The sequence below is a fragment of the Haematobia irritans genome, chromosome 2 (genome assembly GCF_050003625.1).
Source record: "Haematobia irritans isolate KBUSLIRL chromosome 2, ASM5000362v1, whole genome shotgun sequence".
Taxonomy (NCBI): Eukaryota; Metazoa; Arthropoda; class Insecta; order Diptera; family Muscidae; genus Haematobia; species Haematobia irritans.
In genome coordinates this window covers 146,223,959-146,246,633 of record NC_134398.1, presented here as the reverse complement: position 1 = coordinate 146,246,633, position 22,675 = coordinate 146,223,959, and the positions used below count along the sequence as shown (strand labels likewise).

Here is a 22,675-nt window from a genome sequence, read left to right as displayed (position 1 = left end):
ATCGTTATTTCTGCTAGGCACATTTTTTGGCAGATGAAAGTTATTATACCGTGACCACTATGTAGTTTAGGGTATAAAATGGAGGTGTGCGCGTCACACGAAAATCTGAAGCCACTCTCGTGAATGTGCGTAAATGGGACTGAAACAAATATGTAGTGCGTGAATGTACGTAAATAAAATTTCTGAAAAATTACACCCACGAAAAAAATTAAGATATAATTCTTAGTCATATGTTAACTGAAATTAATTTAGATGTCGCACTTTATTCTATTCGTGAATTTTGTTCCCTTTGCTCATTCCGTTGGCAAATGTCGTGAGTCCCGTTAATTTGTCGTGATTCACTTTAATTGTCGTAAATCGTGCATGAGCGTGAGTCTTTAAAAGTAGTTGATGCGTGCGCGTGCGTGAGTACTGATTTTCATTTCGTGAATGTGCATGAGTCTGAGTGGCTTCCACACATACGTATAGTGCGTGAATAAACATTTTGTTTCGAGAATGTGCGTAAATGAAATTTCACTCATCGACGTGAAACTTGGCATAAGTAGTTGTTATTGATGTAGGTCGGATGGTATTGCAAATGGGCCATATCGGACGTATTTAACGTATAGTGCCCAAATAAATCGACCCCTTGATTTGGCTTGCGGGCCTGCTAGAGAAGCAAATTTCATTCGATCCGGTGGAAATTTGGTACGTAGTGTTCATATATGGCCACTTTATTCTATTCATGAATTTTGTTACCTTTGCTCATTCCGTTGGCAAATGTCGTGAGTCCCCTTAATTTGTCGTGAGTCACTTGAATTGTCGTAAATCGTGCATGAGCGTGAATCTTTAAAAGTAGTTTGTGCGTGCGCGTGCGTGAGTACTGGTTTTCATTTCGTGAATGTGCATGGGTCTGAGTGGCTACCACACATACGTATAGTGCGTGAATAAACATTTTGCTTCGATAATGTGCGTAAATGAAATTTCACTCATCGACTTGAAAGTTGGCATAAGTAGTTGTTATTGATGTAGGTCGGATGGTATTGCAAATGGGCCATATCGGACGTATTTAACGTATAGTCCCCAAAAAAATCGACCCCTAGATTTGGCTTGCGGAGCCTTCTAGAGAAGCAAATTTCATCCGATCCGGTGGAAATTTGGTACGTAGTGTTCATATATGGCCTCTAACAACCATGCAAAAATATCGGTCCATAATTATATATAGTCCCCATAAACCGATCTCCAGATTTGACATCCGGAATCTCTTGGAGGTGCAAAATTCATCCGATACGGTTGAAATTTGGTACGTGGAGTTAGTATATGGTCTAACACCACGTACAAAAAATTGGTCCATACCTGTCCATAATTAACCGTATAAACCGATCCCTGCACATTTGACCTCCGGAGTAACTTTCATCCGATTCGGTTGAAATTTAGTACATTGCGCTCGTATACCAAACGCAAGCAACAATGCCAAATTTTGTCCATATCGGTCTATAGTTATATATAGCTCCCAGATAAGCCGATCCCCAATCACACAAAAATTGGTCCATATCGGTTGCCACGATCCAATCCAACTACAAAATTTTATTTCTATAGAAAATATTGTCAACATTTTATTTCTATAGAAAATGTCGTCAAAATTTTATTTCTTTAGAAAATGTCGTCAAAATTTTATTTCTTTAGAAAATTTTGTCAAAAGTTTATTTCTATAGTTAATTTCGTCATAATTATATTTCTATAGAAAATTTCGTCAAAATTTTATTTCTATACAAAATGTTGTCAAAATTTTATTTCTTTAAAAATTTTGTCAAAATTTTATTTCTATAGATAATTTCGTCAAAATTATATTTCTATAGAAAATTTTGTCAAAAATGATTTTGCCAATTTTCTTTTCTTTCTCATTTAATTATTCCTATATTTTTGTCTAAGAATTAAGTACACTGCAAAACTATTCTTACAGTTTAATAATTCGAGTTAAAAACGGATATATGTAAATGGAAACAAAATTTGTTGGACTAAGATCAATATGGCTTTAATTATTCTGAAAAATTCTTCAAATTTATCTTTATTTATTTGTTGACTCTTTGTATGTTGACCACAAAACTATATAGCGTTCAAAAATAGGAGTTGTCGTTAACCCATTTTCAAAGACTCTGATGACACATTTGTCTCCTAGTAACATGTATTCAAAACTCAAATTTAAATATGTCATAATTGTACACACAAAAAATATTTTTGGCCTTCAATCACGAAATTAATTGATCCAATTAATTTGTAATTGGAATGTCTTCAAACACAGAAATGATAATATCAATCACCAAAATCAATTTAAAAATTAATAGATCGAAATATCAAATTAATTGATACAAATAATTTTTATACCCTCCACCATAGGATGGGGGTATATAACTTTGTCATTCCGTTTGTAACACATCGAATTATTGCTCTAAGGTCCCATAATGTATATATATTCTGAGTCGTGGTGAAATTCTGAGTCGATCTGAGCATGTCCGTCCGTCTGTTGAAATCACGCTAACTTCTGAACGAAACAAGCTATCGACTTGAAACTTGGCACAAGTAGTTGTTATTGATGTAGGTCGGTTGGTATTGCAAATGGGTCATATCGGTCCACTTTTACGTATATCGCCCATATAAAAGGACCCTCAGATTTAGCTTGTGGAGCCTCTAACAGAAGCATATTTCATCCGATCAGGCTGAAATTTGGTACATGGTGTTGTATATGGTCTCTAACAGCCACGCAAAAATTGGTCCACCGCGGTTCACAATTATATATAGCCCCCATATAAACCAATCCCCAGATTTGGCTTGCGGAGCCTCAAAGAGAAGCAAATTTCATCAGATCCGGCTGAAATTTTGTACATAATGTTGGTATATCGTCTCTAACAACCATGCAAAAATTAGTCCACATCGGTCCATAATTATATATAGCCCCCATATAAAACGTTCTCCAGATTTGACCTCCCGAGCCTCTTGGAGGAGCAAAATTCATCCGATCCGGTTCAAATTTGGAACTTGGTGTTAGTATATGGCCGCTAACAACCATACCAAAATTGATCCATATCGGTCTATAGTTATATATAGCCGATCTCCAATCACACAAAAATTGGCCCATATCGGTTCATAATCATGATTGCCACTCGAGCCAAAAAAAATTTACCAAAATTTATTTCTATAGAAAATTTTGTTAAAATTTTATTCGGTTCATAATCATGGTTGCCACTCGAGCCAAAAATAATCTACCAAAATTTTATTTTTATAGAAAGTTTTGTCAAAATTTTATTTCTATAGAAAATTTTGTCAAAATTTTATTTCTATAGAAAATTTTGTCAAAATTTTATTTCTATAGAAATCTTTGTTAAAATTTTATTTCTATAGAAATTTTTGTTAAAATTTTATTTCTATAGAAATTTTTGTTAAAATTTTATTTCTATAGAAAATTTTGTCAAAATTTTATGTCTATAGAAAATTTTTGTCAAACTGAACTATGTAGGTATTTGATCGATCTTTTTTGATTAAATATAATCATGTATGGACTTACATACAATTTAGAAGACGGTATAAGGAGGTTTTAAGCGTTAACGCAACATAAGTAATTAGATTGTGGATGGCTGTGTTTAGAAGAAGTTTGTACACAATCCATGGTGGAGGGTACATAAGCTTCGGCCTGGCCGAATTTACGGCCGTACATACTTGTTATGATTAATTTGTGTTTCAAATTAAAAAATTTGTTGAATCAATTAAATTTTTAATTGAATGTTTTTTAAATATAAAATATTTAGAATCGGACGAGTTTTTTTCCATGTATAATTTCATTAATCACTGCTTTGAAATTCTTGAGTCGAAAATTGGAGTGCTTTTAGCACTGAAAAAAAATCATACTCGGTTCCAAAGATTTTGTCTTTACTTTAAAAAATTTGGTATTGATTCCGAGCCAAAGAAGCGAAGAATACAAGTAAGGATACTTTTAAGACACAATTCTCTTTTAAATTTAGGTTTTGTGTACTTGCTTCTAGGAAGCAAATTTTAATTTTTCGCTTTCTCAGCTTTTTTTCTTCATATGCTATCAAAGTCCTTTAAAAACGAGTTAACGGCAACTTTATTTTCCAAATTAGGACTTGACTTCCAGTAGAAATTATGCTATGTTTGAAGTAAAAAACTTCTTTAAAATAAAGTTTTGAAAAACATGTCCTTTATTTGAACGATTTTTTGCTTTGTAGTCAAGATGCAAAAAGATAACAAATTTAAAGACAATTTCATTAAATTTAAAGATTTTTTCTGAATTATTAAAGTCAAGTTGACCTTAGCCTATAATTTTTTCTTTCATGTTAAGATATCCATTTTTAAGTCAAATCACTTAATTATAAGGGCAATACGACTTCATTGAAAAGTTTATCGACTTTTGGACAAGGAAAATAACTTTATTTTAGGGAAATGCGTCTTCTATGCTAAGCAAAATTTGTATTCGTATTTTAAAGACATGAAATCTTTGACCTCACGACAATATTTTTTTCAGTGAGTGCGTTTGCTGGGGGTGTCAAATTCACCAAGGATTTAAAAACATATCGCTAATTCACAAGTATTTATGATGTTCCATAATCAGTGTCAATATAAGTTCTATTTTATTCGGGCTAGTTTGGGGGTTAAGAGAAATATTAATGTACACTCATTTGCATCTATTCCTGACAACAATCCATACATTAAAACTAATGACTAAGAAGCAATAATAGGGGTTACTAAAAATATATGTGCAATTTCTCTGACGAATCGAGTGGCTTTCACGTGAAGGTCTACAACATTAGCAATTGGTTCATTAAGAATTGAAGAAGTATTAGTAATTTTAGGAATATGTTTTGGTTAAAATTTTTAATTTTTCTAAGTGTTTCATTGTCTCTACTACAAATTGTAACTGGTCAAAATGTCAATAATAAAAGGCTGGTTTGTTATTTCAATCCAGAAAGCTCTTTGAGGCAAGGTACGTATTCTTTTTAACCTTAATTTAATAATAGGGCTATCTCTTCTATTTTCAGGAAATGCTAAATTCAAAAGTACTAATTTGTACAATGCTTTGGCCCATTGTACCCATTTGGTTTATGACTCGGGATTTTTACAACGAAAATCATTTGCCTTACGCTTTGGTTTAGAATCATTTAATCTGAAGAATGCCAAAAGACAAAATCCTCATTTGAAATTCTATTTGAGTTTGGGTGGAGATAAAGATGATGAGGCTCCATATTTGGAACTTTTGGAGAGCAATAAGACTAAACAACTACAATTCATAGGAGAATGTGTGAAAAGTTTACAAACCTTAGGTTTCGATGGTCTTGATATGGCTTTCCCTTTGCCCAGAAATAATCCCAATCGAGAGATAGGTCTAGCGAAATTTCTCAATGATGTGAAAGATATATGGGCCACCAATAAAATGGATAAATATAAACATTACTATACCCGTTTACTGGTAGACATGAAGGAGGCCTTTGACAAAGCCAAATTGTCATTGGTAATGACGGTATTGCCCAATGTCAATTCCTCCTGTAAGTAAATTGAGCTTATTTCCCCTCCACAAAACGGTTTGTTAACATGGGTTTCCTCTTTTGCCTTTTTCTTACAGTGTATTTTGATGTTGCCAAAATTCATAATAATTTTGAATTCATCAACCTGTTCGCTTTCGATTTCAATACTCCTCAGCGTAATCCCTCCGAAGCAGATTATTTTGCTCCTTTGTTTATGAATAGAAATCAACCCCGGCTGCCTTATGCCAATGTTGATTTTCAAGTCAGTCACTGGATCAATAATGGATGTCCCCCTAATCTTTTGAATTTGGGCATAGCCACCTATGGCCGAGCATGGAATATGACTGTAAAGTCAGGACTAACAGGAGAACCCGTAGTGGAATATACTTTGCCAAATGTGGCCTTTGGAAAACATAAACTTATAAATGGATTAGTCAGTTGGACAGATATTTGTCACCATTTGACACCACGCAGACGTCATGGCATATCGCTACGTCAAATCACTGATGAATATGGAACCTACGCTTTTCGGCCGGCTAACAACAATGGCACCCATGGTTATTGGTTGAGCTATGATGATCCTCAATTTGCCGCTAGTAAAGCAAAATACGTCAATGACAAGTCTTTGGGTGGTATGGCCATATTTGATTTGAGTCATGATGATTTCCGAGCCATATGTCGGGGTAATGAAGAATTTCCCATCTTGCAATCTTTGCGTCGAACATTGAATATTGTAAAAACTACAAATGGAAAAACTTTTCAAGACATCAGAAGGAAATTTATGAATATTTTTAAATTAACGAAACAAAGTAATTTGTAGAATTAAATAAATAAATTATTAATGAGACAAAAGCGGAGAATTCTTTGGAGAAGGTACAGAGTTTTCAATCTTAGGCATTACGTTGACCCATTTCACTCATGTTCAAATCCTTTGATCGTCCCGCCAGAGCGGTGTGCATTAACAGGTTGCCTGATAAGTCCCCGGTCTGACACATAGATGGCGTCGCTAGTATTAAATGCATATTATTTTTTGATACTAAACCAACCTTCAAATCGTGTTCAAATGTTGGTGTCAAAATTTGACGTCTGTAAGTCAATTAGTTTGTGAAATAGAGCGTCTTTTGTGAAGCAACTTTTGTTATTGGGAAAAAATGGAAAAAAGGAATTTAGTGTTTTGATAAAATACGGTTTTCTGAAGGGAAAAAATACGGTGGAAGCAAAAACTTAGTTTGATAATGAGTTTCCGGACTCTGCCCTAGGGAAATCAACAATAATTGATTCGTATGCAAAATTCAAGCGTGCTGAAATGAGCACGGAGGACGGTAAAAGCAGTGGACGTCCGAAAGAGGTGATTACCGACGAAAAATCAAAAAAATCCACAAAATGATTTTGAATGACCGTAAAATGAAGTTGATCGAGATAGCAGAGGCCTTAAAGATACACACACAAAAATTTCACGAAAATTTTTCCAATTAAAATTTTAATTGAGTTTTAAAAAATATTCAATTAAAAATTTAATCGATTCAACAAATTTTTTAATTGAAACAAAAATTAATCACAAAAATAATAGTATCAATTAATTTTTTAATTGGATCAATTAACTTTTTAATTGACCTTCAATTAATTTTTTAATTGATACTTTTTAATTGACCTTCAATTAATTTTTTAATTGATACTATCATTTCTGTGATTGTGTACATTTCAATTAAAAATTAATTGGATCAATTAATTTCGTGATTGAATCAGTAAAAAAAAAATTTTGTGTGTATCAAAGGAATGTGTTGGTCATATCATTCATCAATATTTGGATATGCGGAAGCTCTGTGCAAAATGGGTGCCGCGCGAGCTCATATTTGACCAAAAACAACGTGTTGATGATTCCGAGCGGTGTTTGCAGCTGTTAACTCGTAATACACCCGAGTTTTTCCGTCGATATGTGACAATGGATGAAACATGGTTCCATCACTACACTCCTGAGTCCAATCGACAGTCGGCTGAGTGGACAGCGACCGGTGAACCGTCTCCGAAGCGTGGAAAGACTCAAAAGTCCGCTGGCAAAGTAATGGCCTCTGTTTTTTGGGATGCGCATAAGAAGGGAAAAACCATCAACAATGACTATTATATGGCGTTATTGGCGCATTTGAAGGTCGAAATCGCGGCAAAACGACCCCATATGAAGAAGAAAAAAGTGTTGTTCCACCAAGACATCGCACCGTGCCACAAATCATTGAGAACGATGGCAAAAATTCATTGAATTCAATTGGGCTTCGAATTGCTTCCCCACCCACCGTATTCTCCAGATCTGGCCCCCAGCGACTTTTTCTTGTTCTCAGACCTCAAATTTGGCTTCAATGAAGAGGTGATCGCCGAAACTGAGGCCTATTTTGAGACAAAACCGAAGGAGTACTACCAAAATGGTATCAAAAAATTGGAAGGTCGTTATAATCGTTGTATCGCTCTTGAAGGGAACTATGTTGAATAATAAAAACGAATTTTGACAAAAAAAAAATGTGTATTTCTTTGTTAGCCCGGGGACTTATCAGCCAACCTGTTACAATCCTTGGAATTAACAGACAATTCGTTAAGAAGTCAAGAGCATTGTGCTACAGACTATTGTTTGATTGCACAATCGATGATGCTTTTATTGTCAATACTTTTCATATGCAATAGAGGTGTGGATGTGAGTAATGAGCTGGAAAGCAATTCGATGGGTGTTGGGCTAGACAAAATTGTGTCGGTTACCGGTAGTTCTGATTCCTTCAGAAGATGCGGAGTTCAATAATTTTTTCAAATTTTCTATAGAAAATTTTCTTACCATTTTCTCAAAATTTTATTTCTGTAGAAAATTTAGTCAAAATGTTATTATTACAGAAAATTTAGTCAAACTTATTTCTGTAGAAAATTTTGACAAAATTTTATTTCTATAGAAAAGTTTTGCAAAATTGTATTTCTATAGAAAATTTTGGAAAAATTTTATTTCTACAGAAACATTTTTCAAAATTTTATTTCTATGGAAAATATTTGCAACATTTTATTCCATAGATTTTTTTTTTGCAAAATTTCCTTTCTAAAAAAAAAATTTGTCAAAATTTTATTTCTATGGAAAATTTTCTCAAAATATTTTTTTCCATAGAAAATTTTGGAAATATTTTGTTTCTATGGAATTTATCTGAAAGTTTTATATCTATAGAACATGTTTGCAAAACTTTATTTCTATAGACAATTTTCTCAAAATTTTATTTCTACAGAAAATTTTGTAAAAATTTTATTTCTATAGAAAATGTTCTCAAAATTTTAGTTCTAGAGAAAACATTTGAACAGTTTATTTCTAAACTACAGTAGTTAAACTAACTCTAAATTTAACTTATTTATATTGGAAAAAAATTATTTGCTAGTAGTTTAATTTTATTATTTTTATCGAAATTTTCCACAGCTTAATTAAATCTTACTTTTTTTAAGTATGTCTCAAAAGTTTTATGAACTAAACGTGAGTATAAAGTTCAATGACCGTACACATAAGTTCAATATGAACTAAAGCAAAAGAATATTTTCGTACGATTCCCAAAAATAGTAAGAATGAACTACTGATGGTTAAAATGGTCATGATTCGGCGCCAATGATTTTCTTCTTTATTTTAGTTAACTTTTTCATCTATGAGAGGATGTAATTTTGTGAACTGCAGTTAAAAAGTACAACAGGGCATTAAAATTTCCTGGTTTTAACAACGCTTTGTGGAAATCTCAAAATGTGGAGCAATCTTTAGTTCAATTTTCATGCGAGGTAGTTCATTCTTCCTATAAAACAGGTCACTTTTTTTTTGGTGTAGCGCTCCTTCCGAAGAGGAAAATTTAGCATTGTTTTTCAACAAAGAATACAAAGAATCATTGTTTCCCGTCCGATAAATCGGAAAGAGCAAAAGTCTGGCAGAAGCCTGTGCAAAAATCATTAAATTACTCGTATGTATTGAGTTCCCATTTACGGACAAGCCGTTACTTTCAATTTTCAACAAATCGGACGAAAGGGAACCCTCTCCCCACCTTCGTTCCACTCCGACCAGATATCGAAACATCACGTACACTATATTAAATTCACAAACTACCCAACGGTCCCTATAAATTCCAAGTAAATCGACAAAGTTTGTTTTGCTATTCCCCTTCCCCAACCAGATATTGAAAAATCATGTACTAATTTTAAAATCATGTATTAATTTAATCACCTCCTCCCACGTTCACTGTAAATTTCAAGTAGATTGGAGAAGTTTAAATTTTGTTCTATTGTTTTAAAGGGACGTCACTTCCCCCGATAAAATATCGACAAACATCGAAGTGAATAACACCCTTAACCTTCCCTGAAAATTCCAAGAAAGTCTTCCTTCAAGTGTGTGACTTCATTTAACCGTCGAATGGAACGGACGTGTTTTTTAATAGCGGATAAAATCATCCTAATAAGTACCTACTACGAATTTCAAGTGTGGTGGGATATTAGGCCAACCATGCAGAAAAATTCAAAGACATCCACTGGGTTGCTAACTTCAGGGCCCAATGGACGGGTATCGACTGGAGTTATAAATTTGGGCAATGACCAAAAGTTAGGCCCAATTAGTCGACCTGTAGACGGGTCGACAGGTGGCGACACTTTGACAAGTCGAACCTTTTCCAAGGTAACGGCATCAAAAGGAGGTAACCCCTCACGAACGAGATTCAAGGAACGCAGAAATGTGTGGCTTTCCTTCAAGTGTGTGGCTTCTCCTTGCCTTCCCTCCCCGCCCAAATATCGACAAGTGATGTAGCGTATCTTGTGTAAACGTCCCAGAAAATGTCAAGCAAATTATAAGCCCAATTTTCTAAAAGCAGGGCAAGGGGCCTTCCCATCCAAATATGATAAAATCAGTTATTCAATATTAATTTCATAACCTCTTCCCACGTCCTCTGTAAATTTCGAGTAAATTGGAAATTATACAATTATTTTTCGAGCTTTATGGTATCAGGCTAACATGAAATATAGTAAATTGGAAAAGATAAATTGTTTCTCTGTATTTACTTAAGGAGAAGCGAATGTCTCCCTTTGCCCTTTTATTTTTCCCCAACCAAATATTAAAAAATGCTGATATAAATTTCATAACCTCACCCAGTTTTTCCGTAAAATTTCACTCGGAAGTCTTTAATTTTATTTTCACAATACTTCCGTTTCCAAGCTTACCCGGAACATAAAACAAACATACTTTGAACTTTATATATAGACTAGCGTAACCCAGCCCGCTTCGCTGCGCCTTCTGAAGCGTATTTGGAGGAACATTTTGCGTTAACTTAGTCAACTATATCCTTCGTGCTGAAAACAAATTCGAAAAGATTTGAATTCTTTTAAACAAATCGGACTACTTGATTTTTCGTTTATAGGTACAAATACGGCGGAAGAGGGTGTACCTTCTATATTTCTTGTGAATTTTAAGTGTGGTTTGTCAAGGAAAGGTATCCTTCTCCTCAACATATCTGAAAATTAAGCATTATATTATAATAACATACAAAGAATTACTGGTTCCCATCCAATAAATCGGAAAAAGCAAAAATAGTAAAAAATTTTACCACATTAACATTTGCTAAAATGTTGGAAAATGATGCACCCCCTACGTTGGCTGCCAATTTCATGTAAATTTAAGTTCTTTACTAAAAAGAAGTCTGGCAGAAGCCTGTGCAAAAATCATAAAATTATGTACCGAGTTCCCATTTACGGACAACCCTCTACTTTCAATTAAAAAAAAAAAACGGACAAAAGGGAACCCTCCCCCCACCTTCGCTCCACTCCACTCCGACCTGATATCGGACTATCACGTACCCTATATTAATTTCGCAACTACTCCCTATAAATTCTATCGAAGTAAATCGACAAAGTTTATTTCAATTTTCCCCTTCCCAAACCAGATATCGAAAAATCATATACTAATTTAAAAACCATGTATAAATTTAATCACCTCCTTCCACGTTCCCTGTAAATTTCAAGTAGATCGGCGATGTTTAAATTTTGCTCTATTGTTTTAAAGGGACGTCACTTTCCCCGATACAATATCGACAAACACCGTAGTGAATAGCACCCCTAACCTTCCCTGAAAATTCTTGAAACTTTCCTTCAAGTGTGGGGCAAGGAAGGTTGCATCTTCGTTCATAACCTTCCCCCACTGCCTATGTAAATTTCAAGAAAACTTAAGAATTGTTGTTTTTTTTTGCAGTTTTAGAGGAGGACCTCCTCCCCGACTAAATATCAAAAGGTGATGTAGTGTATCTTTTGTAAACGTCCCAGAAAATGTCGAGCAAATTATAAGCCTAAAAGGGCGGCCTCTCTTTCGCCCAAATATCACAAAATCAGGTATCAACTATTAATATCGTAACCTCTCCCCAGTCCTCTGTAAATTTCAAGTAACTCGGTAGAAGTTTAATTGTTTCTCTGTATGTACTTAAGAGAAGCGGATGCCTCCCTATGCCCTTTTATTTTTATTAAAAAATCGAGAACCTGATATAAATTTCATAACCCATTTTTCCGTAAAATTTCAGTCGGGGGAGTTTAGTTTTGTTTGTACTTTCCCCCTCCCCGACCAAATATCGAAAAATAATGTAGCGGATTTTTGTCTAGATGCCAACCCCAACATTCAATGAAAATTTCAAGCAAATCGCATACTTTTGTTCCAAGTTTCAAAAAGTAGGGCAAGGGGGAGGTCCCCCTCCCCATCCACATATGAAATCATCGGATACCCCATATTAATTCCATATCCTCACCACATGTTCTCTGTAAATCGCAGATAATTTAGAGAATTTTAGTTTTTTCACTGTACTTAAAAAAAAGTCGAACAAAGGGGAGGCCCCCCTCCGCCACCAAATATCGAAATAAAAAGTAGCGGATCTTTGTCTAGATGCCAACCCCAATCTTCAATGAAAATTTCAAGCAAATCGGTCAACTTTGGTCTAATTTTCAAAAAGTCGGACAAAGGGGAGGTTCCTCTCCGCGACCATATGTCAAAATATGAGGTACCCTATTTTCAGCACATGAGTGCACCCCACGATCTCTGAAAGTTTCAAGTAAATCAGTTCAGCCGTTTTCGCGCCAACCCGGAACATACAAATAAACAAACAAACAAATAAACAAACATAATTTGAATTTTATATATATAGATTTTAAAAAATTATATTTCTATTGCAAATTTTGCCAAAATTTTATTTCTATAGACAATTTTATCAACATATTATTTCTGAAAATTTTATATCTATAGAAAATTTTATTTTATTCCATAGAAATTTCTTTCTATAAAAATTTTATTTCTATAAAAATTTTCTCAAAATTTTATTTCTAAAGAAAATTGTAGCAAAACATTTCTATGTTTTCAAAATTTTATTTTTTGTTTTCAAAATTTTATTTTGAGAATATTTTCTATAAAATATTCTCAAAATTTTTTTCTGTAGAAAAATTTTGTAAAATCTTGTTTCTATAGAATTTTTTTGCAAAATTTTATTCCTATAGAAAATTTACTCAACATTTTATTTCTATTGGAAGTTTTCTCAAAATTTAATTTCAATAGAAAATGTTTTCAAAATCTCCACCATAGGATGGGGGTATATTAACTTTGTCATTCCGTTTGTAACACATCGAAATATTGCTCTAAGACCCCATAAAGTATATATATTCTGGGTCGTGGTGAAATTCTGAGTCGATCTGAGCACGTCCGTCCGTCCGTCCATCTGTTGAAATCACGCTAACTTCCGAACGAAACAAGCTATCGACTTGAAACTTGACACAAGTAGTTGTTATTGATGTAGGTCGGATGGTATTGCAAATGGGCTATATCGGTCCACTTTTACGTATAGCCCCCATACACACAAAAATTTTTTTTTCTGATTCAATCACCAAATTAATTGATCCAATTAATTTTTTAATTGAAATGTCTTCAATCACGAAAATCATAGTATCAATCACAGTTTTAATTGGGCATAGAAAAAAATTCTTGATTAAACAATTAATAGATTTTTTCAGTAAATTTCAATTAATTTTTTAATTGATTCAATTAAAAATTTAATTGATGTTGATTGCAAAATTCAATTAATTTATTAATTAAAAAAGGTAACTATTTTTAATTACTTTCTGAATTGGCTAAGAGTTTTTATTTGAATTAACAAATGATTGTTTGAAATACATTTTGAATTAAAAATTTAAAAAAAATCAGCACTTTTTTTAACTGAATTAGTCTTCCGAATTTGATTAAAAAGTTAATTGTATCAATTAATTTTTTAATTAAAAATTTTAACATTTTCAATCATTGACTTAATTAACTTAATGTTTCTATCATGATTAAAAAGTTAATTGTATCAATTAATTTATTAATTGAAAAAATTTTCAATTTCAATTAACTTTTTAATTGGAAATATTATGGTGATATTTTTTTCTGTGTATAAACGGACGCCCAAATTTAGCTTGCGATTGCTCTAAGAGAAACAAATTTCATCCGATCCGGCTGAAAATTGGTACATGGTGTTAGTATATGGTCTCTAACAACCATGCAAAAATTGGTCCATATCGGTCCAGTTTTACGTATAGCCCCCATATAAACGGACCCCCAAATTTGGCTTGCGATTGCTCTAAGAGTAGCAAATTTCATCCGATCCGGCTGAAATTTGGTACATGGTGTTGGTATATGTTCTCCAATGACCATGCAAAAATTGGTTCACAACGGCCCATAATTATATATAGCCCCCATATAAACCGATCCCCAGATTTGACCTCCGGAGCCTCTTAGAGGAGCAAAAGTCATCCGATCCGATTGAAATTTGGTGCATGGTGTTAGTATATGGTCTCTAACAACCATACAAAAATTGGTCCATATCGGTCCACTTTTACGTATAGCCCCCATATAAACGGACCCCCACATTTGGCTTGCGATTGCTCTAAGAGAAACAAATTTCATCCGATCCGGCTGAAATTTGGTACATGGTGTTAGTATATGGTCTCTAAGAACCATGCAAAAATTGGTTCATATCGGTCCACTTTCACGTATGGCCCCCATATAAACGGACCCCCAAATTTGGCTCGCGATTGCTCTAAGAGATGAAAATTTCATCCGATCCAGCTGAAATTTGGTACATGGTCTCTAACAACCATGCAGAAATTGGTCCACATCGGTCCATAATTATATATAGCCTCCATATAAACCGATCCCCCGATTTGGCTTGCGGAGCCTCTAAGAGAAGCAAATTTCATCCGGTCCGGCTGAAATTTGGTACATGGTGTTGGTATATGTTCTCAAATGACCATGCAAAAATTGGTCCACATCGGCCCATAATTATTTATAGCCCCCATATAAACCGATCCCCAGATTTGAACTCCGGAGCTTCTTAGAGGAGCAAAAGTCATCCGATCCGATTGAAATTTGGTACGTGGTGTTAGTATGTCTCTAACAACCATGCCAAAATTCGTCCATATCGGTCCATAATTACATATAAGCCGATCCCCAGATTTGATCTCCGGAGCCTCTTAGAGGAGCAAAATTCATCCGATCCGGTTGAAATTTGGTACGTGGTGTTAGTATATGGTGTCCAACAACCATGCAGGAATTGGTCCATATCGGTCCATAATTATATATAGCCCCCATATAAATCGATACCCAGATATGGCTTGCGGAGGCTCTAAGAGAAGCAAATTTCATCCGATCCGGTTGAAATTTGGTACATGGTGTCAGCATATGATATCGGTTCATAATCATAGTTGCCACTCGAGCCAAAAATAATCTACCAAAATTTTATTTTTATAGAAAACACTGTCAAAATGTTATTTCTATAGAAAATTTTGTCAAAATTTTATTTCAATAGAAACTTTTGTCAAAATTTTATTTCTATAGAAAATTTTGTCAAAATTTTATTTCTATAGAAAATTTTTTCCAAATTTTATTTCTATAGAATTTTTTTTCCAAATTTTACTTCTATAGAAAATGTTGTCAAAATTTTATTTTGTCAAAATTTTATTTCTATAGAAACTTTAAATTTAATTATATCCGTATTTAATCGGCCTTTTTTAGTTTAATATATACCTCGTATGGACTATGTGGTAAATTTTACGGTGTTAGGAAGTTTTAAGATACCTTGCCTTTGGCAAGTGTTACCGCAACCCAAGTAATTCGATTGTGGATGACAGTCTTCAGTAGAAGTTTCTATGCAATCCATGGTGGAGGGTACATAAGCTTCGGCCTGGCCGAACTTACGGCCGTATATACTTTTTTTTTTAATTTTTTCAAAATTTTATTTATATAAATAAATTGTTGTCAAAATTTCATTTCTAAAGAAAATTTTATCAAAATTTTATTTCGAAAGACAAATTTATATTTCTATAGAATTTTTTAAATTTTATTTCTATAGAAAATTATGTCAAAATTTTATTTCTATAGGACATTTTTACAAAATTTTATTTTTGTAGAAAATTTTGTAAAAATTTTATTTCTGTAGAAAATTTTGTCAAAATTTTATTTCTGTAGAAAATTTTGTCAAAATTTTATTTCTGTAGAAAATTTTGTCTTAGTTTTATTTCTATAGAAAATTTTGTCAAAATTTTATTTTTATAGAAAATTTTGCAAAATTTTATGTCTATAGAAAATTTTGTCAAAATTTTATGTTAATAGAAAAATTTTGCAAAATTTTATGTATATAGAAAATTTTGTTAAAATTTTATTTCTATAGAATTTTGTAAAAAATGTATTTCTAAAATTTTGCAAAATGTTATTTCTATAGAAAATTTTATTTCAATAGAAAAATTTTGTAAAATTTTATTTCTTTAGAAAAATTTTGTAAAATTTTATTTCTATAGAAAAATTTTGTAAAATTTTATTTCTATAGAAAATTTTTGCAAAATTTTATTTTTATAGAACATTTTTGTAAAATTTTATTTCTATAAAATATTTGTGCAAAATTGTATTTTTATTTATTTATTTATTTATTTATTTATTTATTTTTTTTATATTTTATATTTCTATTCCGATCTGTTGCAGAAACGTGTAACAATACATATTTTGGATTCCTTGTTGAGTGGTAGGTAAGATTCTGACATACTATTTTCGGAAATTAAACAGGTAAACGATCGATTTTAAGAAATATCAAAATATCCCCTTTAACAGCTTATCGTTTGATGACTTATATGTTTAATACATATGAATAATTCAATTCTAGAGAAATATGCGACAAAATAAACAATCCAAAATGGGACAAAAACTTCAACCTGTTTGCTTAGAATAAAACATCCAACTATGCATCGCATTAAGGGGTTAGTTAGATATCGGACCTCTTTTACGTATAGCCCCCATATAAACCGACGCTCAGATTGGTTTGCGGAGCCTCTTGGAGGAGCAAAATTTATCCGATTCGGTTGAAATTTGGTACATGGTGTTAGTATATGGTCTCTAACAACCACGCAAAAATTGGTCCACTTCGGTCCATAATTATATGTAGCCCCCATATAAACCGATCCCCAGATTTGACCTCTGGAGCCTCTTGGAGGAGCAAAATTCTTCCGTTTCGGCTAAAATTTGGTAAATGGTGTTATTATATGGTCTCTAACAACCATGCAGGAATTGGTCCATAATTATATGTAGCCCCCATATAAACCGATCCCCAGATTTGACCTCTGGAGCCCCTTGGATTTGACCTCTGGAGCCCCGATCCGGTTGAATTTGGTACGTGGTGAAATTTGGTACATTGCGCTGGTATATGGCCGCTAACAACCATACCAAAATTGGTCCATATCTGTCTACAATTATATATAGTCGATCCCCAAAAATAATCTACCAAAATTTTACTTCTATAGAACATTTTGTCAAAATTTTATTATTATAGAAAATTTTGTACAAATTTTATTACTATACAAAATTTTGTCTAAAGTTTATTACTATACAAAATTTTGTCAATATTTTATTTCTATACAAAATTTTATCAAGATTTTATTTCTATAGAAAATTTTGCCAACCCCGTATGGACTAACTTACAATTGAGACGACGGTGTTAAGAAGTTTTAAGATATCTTGCCATTGGCAAAAGTTACCGCAACCCAAGTAATTCGAGTTTGGATGACAGTCTTTAGTACAAGTTTCTATGCAATCCATGGTGGAGGGTTCATAATATTCGGCCTGACCGAACTTACGGCTTTATATACTTGTTTATCTTAAATCCAAAGATTCAATATTTCAGTTAATTTAAGGACGATTTCTGTAAATCAAAAATGTGTTTCTTTACTTTTAGGGAACTTTGCCTTAATTCAAAGACGTGCGACTTTAATGGAAGGAAGCAAATTTACAAGCATTTTATCTTAAATTGAATGAAAAAAAAATGGAAGTAAAGATTGTAAACTTTATTTTTATTAAAATTTCGTTATTTTAAAGAAATTTGTCTCTAATATTTTGTAAATTATATATCCTCAAATTTAGGTTGCGTAATCTTTAATATCAAATACAATTTTTTTTCAGTCCAGAGTATTGAGACCAATATTTCGATGGATTATTATATCATATGGGGTAGTCTACTAATATATAATCTTTTTATATGGAATTCGTGGAATTCCATAGCATGGAATAATCCAAGCAAACCCCTTCTTCAAAAAATTATTATTTAAAATGACGTTTCTATAATTAAATAATAACTCACATTATTTTTTTCGTTTTTTTTTCTAAAAAACAAAAAACCAGAAATTATTTTGTTTACTTATTTCATTTGTGTTTTTTTGTTTTGTTCGAGAAACGGCTGATAAGAAAGACGAATCTAGCAATTTGCTTATATTTGAAATGAATATCTCACTCAATTCATAAATAAGCATTTCAGTTAAGTGAAGCAACTCGTTAAGACCACAACGTTAAGTACAAAAAGATATTTGAAAATAAATTCCTGCAAATAGATTTAGAGAAGTGTGAATAGTGCAAAAATAACAATGAGGCTATTGTTGGTTTTACTAGCTGTGATCTGCTCCAGCCCATGGGCCTTGGGTCAGAAAGTTGAAAAGAGAATTGTTTGCTATTACGATGCCCAAAGTTCACTAAGGGGAGGTGTGTATGAAATAAAGGGTGGAGTAATAGAAAAATTGCAATAGTTTTTGATTTATTCCTTTAGGTTTTGCCAAATTTCCCCAAGCCTCGTTGGAATATGCCTTGCAATTTTGTACGCATTTAATTTACGGTTTTGTTGGCCTTACCCGTGAGACCTACGAAATTTCTAGTCTCAATGTCGATTTGGATATGTTCCATTTCCGTCAAATAACCGATTTGAAGAAAACCTATCCAGGTTTGAAAATCTATCTAAGTGTGGGTGGTGATATGGACAACGACGAGGTGGATCCTTTGAAATATATTCATTTGCTCGAAGGTGGAAAACCCATGTATGATAATTTCATGCATAGCTCTATAGCTTTGCTTAAGAATAATGGTTTCGATGGTCTGGACTTGGCTTTTCAATTCCCCAAAAATAAACCTCGCAAAGTCCATGGTACTGTGGGTACCATTTGGAAGAAATTTAAGAAACTTTTCACTGGCAATTTTATAGTCGATGTCGATGCTGAAACGCATAAGCAACAGTTTACGGAATTTGTTCATACAATGAAATTGGCTTATAGCAGAGCGAATTTATCATTGACCCTGACCGTCATGCCGAATGTCAATTCCACATGTAAGTATTAATGGAAAGTAATATAATTTTAATAATAACTATCACGCGATGTGGGGTACAATGAACTCTTCATGACATTTGTAATATTACGAAATATGGATCGTTGTGAAATTCTAAGTTGATAGAGGTATATTCGTCCGTCTGTTAGTTATAACCTAAACTGATTTTCACAACGAATAGGGGTATCGACCAGGAAATTTTAAGTGCCATATATACCGAAAGATAACGAAATGGACTAAGGACCACGGTTGCCACAGTTGGTAGAATTCTACCAAAAATGGTAGATTTTTTTCTGTTTGATAGATTGGTAGAATTCTTAATGTTTTGGTAGATTTTTCAAAATCTTCATCTCCAATTAAGAGGTACTTATGTTTTATATGTATAGAAATAAAATCTTGTCAAAATTCCATACAGAATTAAATGCTGACAAAATTTTCTACAGAAATAAAATATTAACAAAATTATCTATCGAAATAAAATTTTGACAAAATTTTTTATAGAAATAAAATGTTGACAATATTTTCTATAGAAATAAAATTTTTACAAAATTTCTTATAGAAATAAATGTTTGACAAAATTTTCTATAGAAATAAAATGTAGACAAAATTTTCTACGGAAATGAAATTTTGACAAAATTTTCTACAGAAATAAAATTTTGACAAAATTTTTTATATAAATAAAATTTTGACAAAATTTTTTATATAAATAAAATTTTGACAAAATTTTCTATAGAAATATAAACTTGTCTTTAGAAATTAAATTTTGATAAAATTTTCTTTAGAAATAAAATTTTCTTTAGTAATTGAATTTAGACAAAATTTTCTACGGAAAAGAAATTTTGACAAAATTTTCTACAGAAATAACATGTTAACAACATTTTCTACAAAAATAAAATGGTGACAAAATCTTTTGTATAAATAAAATTTTGACAAAACCTTCTATAGAAATAAAATTCAAAATTTTCTATAGAAATATTAATTTGTCTTTAGAAATAAAATTTTGATAAAATATACTTTAGAAATAAAATTTTGATAAAATTTTCTTTAGAAATAAAATTTAGACAAAATTTTCTACGGAAATGAAATTTTGACAAAATTTTCTACAGAAATAAAATTTTAACAAAATTTTCTACAAAATAAATTTTCACATGTAAGTATTAATGGAAAGTAATAAATTTTCTATAGAAATATTAATTTGTATTTAGAAATAAAATTTTGATAAAGTTTTCTTTAGAAATAAAATTTTGATAAATTCTTTTTAGAAATAAAATTTTGATAAAATTTTCTTTGGAAATAAAATTTTGAAAAAACTTTCTTTAAAAATAAAATTTTGATAAAATTTTCTTAAGAAATAAAATTTTGTTAAAATTTTCTTTAGAAATAAAATTTTGATAAAATTTTCTTTAGAAATAAAATTTTGATAAAATTTTCTTTAGAAATAAAATTTTCATAAAGTTCTTTTTAGAAATAAAATTTTGATAAAATTTTGATAAAATTTTCTTTAGAAATAAAATTTTGATAAAGTTTTCTTAAGAAATAAAATTTTGATAAATTCTTTTTAGAAATAAAATTTTGATAAATTCTTTTTAGAAATAAAATTTTGATAAAATTTTCTTTAAAAATAAAATTTTGATAACATTTTCTTTAGAAATAAAATTTTGTTAAAATTTTCTTTAGAAATAAAATTTTGATAAAATTTTCTTTAGAAATAAAATTTTGATTAAATTTTCTTTAGAAATAAAATTTTAATAAAGTTTTCATTAGAAATAACATTTTAATAAAATTTTCTTTAGAAATAAAATTTTGATAAAATTTTCTTTAGAAATAAAATTTAGACAAAATTTTCTACGGAAATGAAATTTTGACAAAATTTTCTACAGAAATAAAATTTTGACAAAATTTTCTATAGAAATAAAATTCAAAATTTTCTATAAAAATATAAATTTGTCTTTAGAAATAAAATTTTGATCAAATTTTCTTTAGAAATAAAATTTTGATAAAATTTTCTTTAGAAATTAAATTTTGATAGAAATTTCTTTAGAAATAAAATTTTGATAAAATTTTCTTTAGAAATAAAATTTTGATAAAATTTTTTTAGAAATAAAATTTTGATAAAATTTTCTTTAGAAATAAAATTTTGATAAAATTTTCTTTAGAAATAAAATTTTGATAAAGTTTTCATTGAAAATAAAATTTTGATAAAATTTTCTGTAGTAATAAAATTTTGATAAATTTTTTTTTAGAAATAAATTTTTGATAAAATCTTTTTTAAAAATAAAATTTTGATAAAATTCTTTCTAGAAATAAAATTTTTACAAAATTTTCTTTACAAATAAAATTTTGATAAAATTTTTTTAAGAAATAAAATTTTGATAACATTTTCTTTAAAAATAAAATTTTGGTAAAATTTTCTTTAGAAATAAAATTTTTATAGAATTTTCTTTACAAATAAAATTTTGATAAAATTTTCATTAAAGTCTTTCAGAAATAAGATTTTTAAAAAATTTTCTATCGATATAAAATGTTGACAAAACTTTCTTTTGAAATAAAGTTTTTTTTTTCAAAATTTTTTATAATAATAAAATGTTGACAAAATTTTTTATAAGAATAAAATTTTAACAAATTTTTTTATAATAATAAAATTTTGATAAAATTTTCTATAACTAACATTTTGACAAATTTTTGTTTCTAATATTTTCCTTCAAAATATGAAACTTTCCTAAACACAAAAAAAAATTATTATATAAAAAATTTTCTTCAATTTAACAATAATTATAAACGTATTTGTGTCATGCTGCAATTATTAAAATATTTTAGTTAAAATTTTCCAAAATACATTTTATTTCACGGTGGGTGGTTTTGCTTAGCATGGAAGTCGCATTTCTGTGATATGAAACTTTTTCCTTGTCCAAAAGTCAAAAAAATTTTCAATGAAGTCCTTATAATTAAGCGATTCTGAAAAATGGATCAAATAAGTGAACTTATTTTTAAATGTGTTGTCTTTATGCATCTTGGTTACAAAGCAGAGCAATGTGTCTTAAATGTCTCCTTGGTTGAATTCGCCGGTTCAATACCAAATATCGTTAGTGTAAAGACAAAATCGTTGGAAACGGTCAAGCTGTTTTTCAGTGTATATTCGTTTATAATTATATTATATATTTCATATACACGTACATAATCTTTTTGAAAATTGTAAAATTTCAAGGTTAATAATTGTTTTCAATATTATTGATAAGGCGGAAATACACCATATATTTCCATTCAAGCATTTGTTGAATTTCTTGTTTATTCGCAAATGTATGACTTTTACAGGGCCATTCATCTCAAGATTAATACGACAGATATATGTTTGCAATATGACTAATAGATTAATTGGCTTTCTATTTGACAAATTGTTTGCTTGAAGCGAAGGAATGTTAGCCACCCTATTACTACACCGAAAAAAGTAAACTGATTTATAGGAAGAATGAACTACCTCGCACGAAAATTTAAC

The 22,675-nt window shown here is 30.8% G+C and overlaps 2 protein-coding genes across 2 annotated transcripts in view; both read left to right on the top strand.

Moving 5' to 3' along the window:
- The first annotated feature begins 4,815 nt into the window (after nucleotides 1–4,815).
- On the top strand, nucleotides 4,816–6,365 carry LOC142226469 (chitinase-like protein Idgf1). Its single transcript, XM_075296514.1, has 3 exons — nucleotides 4,816–4,975; nucleotides 5,031–5,534; nucleotides 5,612–6,365. The coding sequence occupies exons 1-3, from the start codon at nucleotides 4,849–4,851 to the stop codon at nucleotides 6,331–6,333; spliced, it is 1,353 nt and encodes a 450-aa protein (XP_075152629.1). The 5' UTR covers nucleotides 4,816–4,848; the 3' UTR covers nucleotides 6,334–6,365.
- Nucleotides 6,366–18,336: 11,971 nt separating this feature from the next.
- Nucleotides 18,337–22,675, top strand: part of LOC142226467 (chitinase-like protein Idgf2) — a 34,237-nt gene continuing 29,898 nt past the window's right edge. The window contains exons 1-2 of the mRNA XM_075296512.1: nucleotides 18,337–18,567; nucleotides 18,632–19,183. Coding sequence (XP_075152627.1) covers nucleotides 18,453–18,567; nucleotides 18,632–19,183 — 667 coding nt within the window. The 5' untranslated portion in view covers nucleotides 18,337–18,452. The remainder of the gene's footprint in view (nucleotides 18,568–18,631; nucleotides 19,184–22,675) is intronic.

Bases quoted from the DNA above. Each gene is read 5' to 3' on its own strand.
- LOC142226469 (XM_075296514.1), top strand. From the start codon at position 4,849: ATGTTTTGGTTAAAATTTTTAATTTTTCTAAGTGTTTCATTGTCTCTA. The intron at 4,976-5,030 runs GTACGTATTCTT...TTCTATTTTCAG, and splicing joins AGAAAGCTCTTTGAGGCAAG to GAAATGCTAAATTCAAAAGT. The intron at 5,535-5,611 runs GTAAGTAAATTG...TTTTTCTTACAG, and splicing joins GCCCAATGTCAATTCCTCCT to TGTATTTTGATGTTGCCAAA.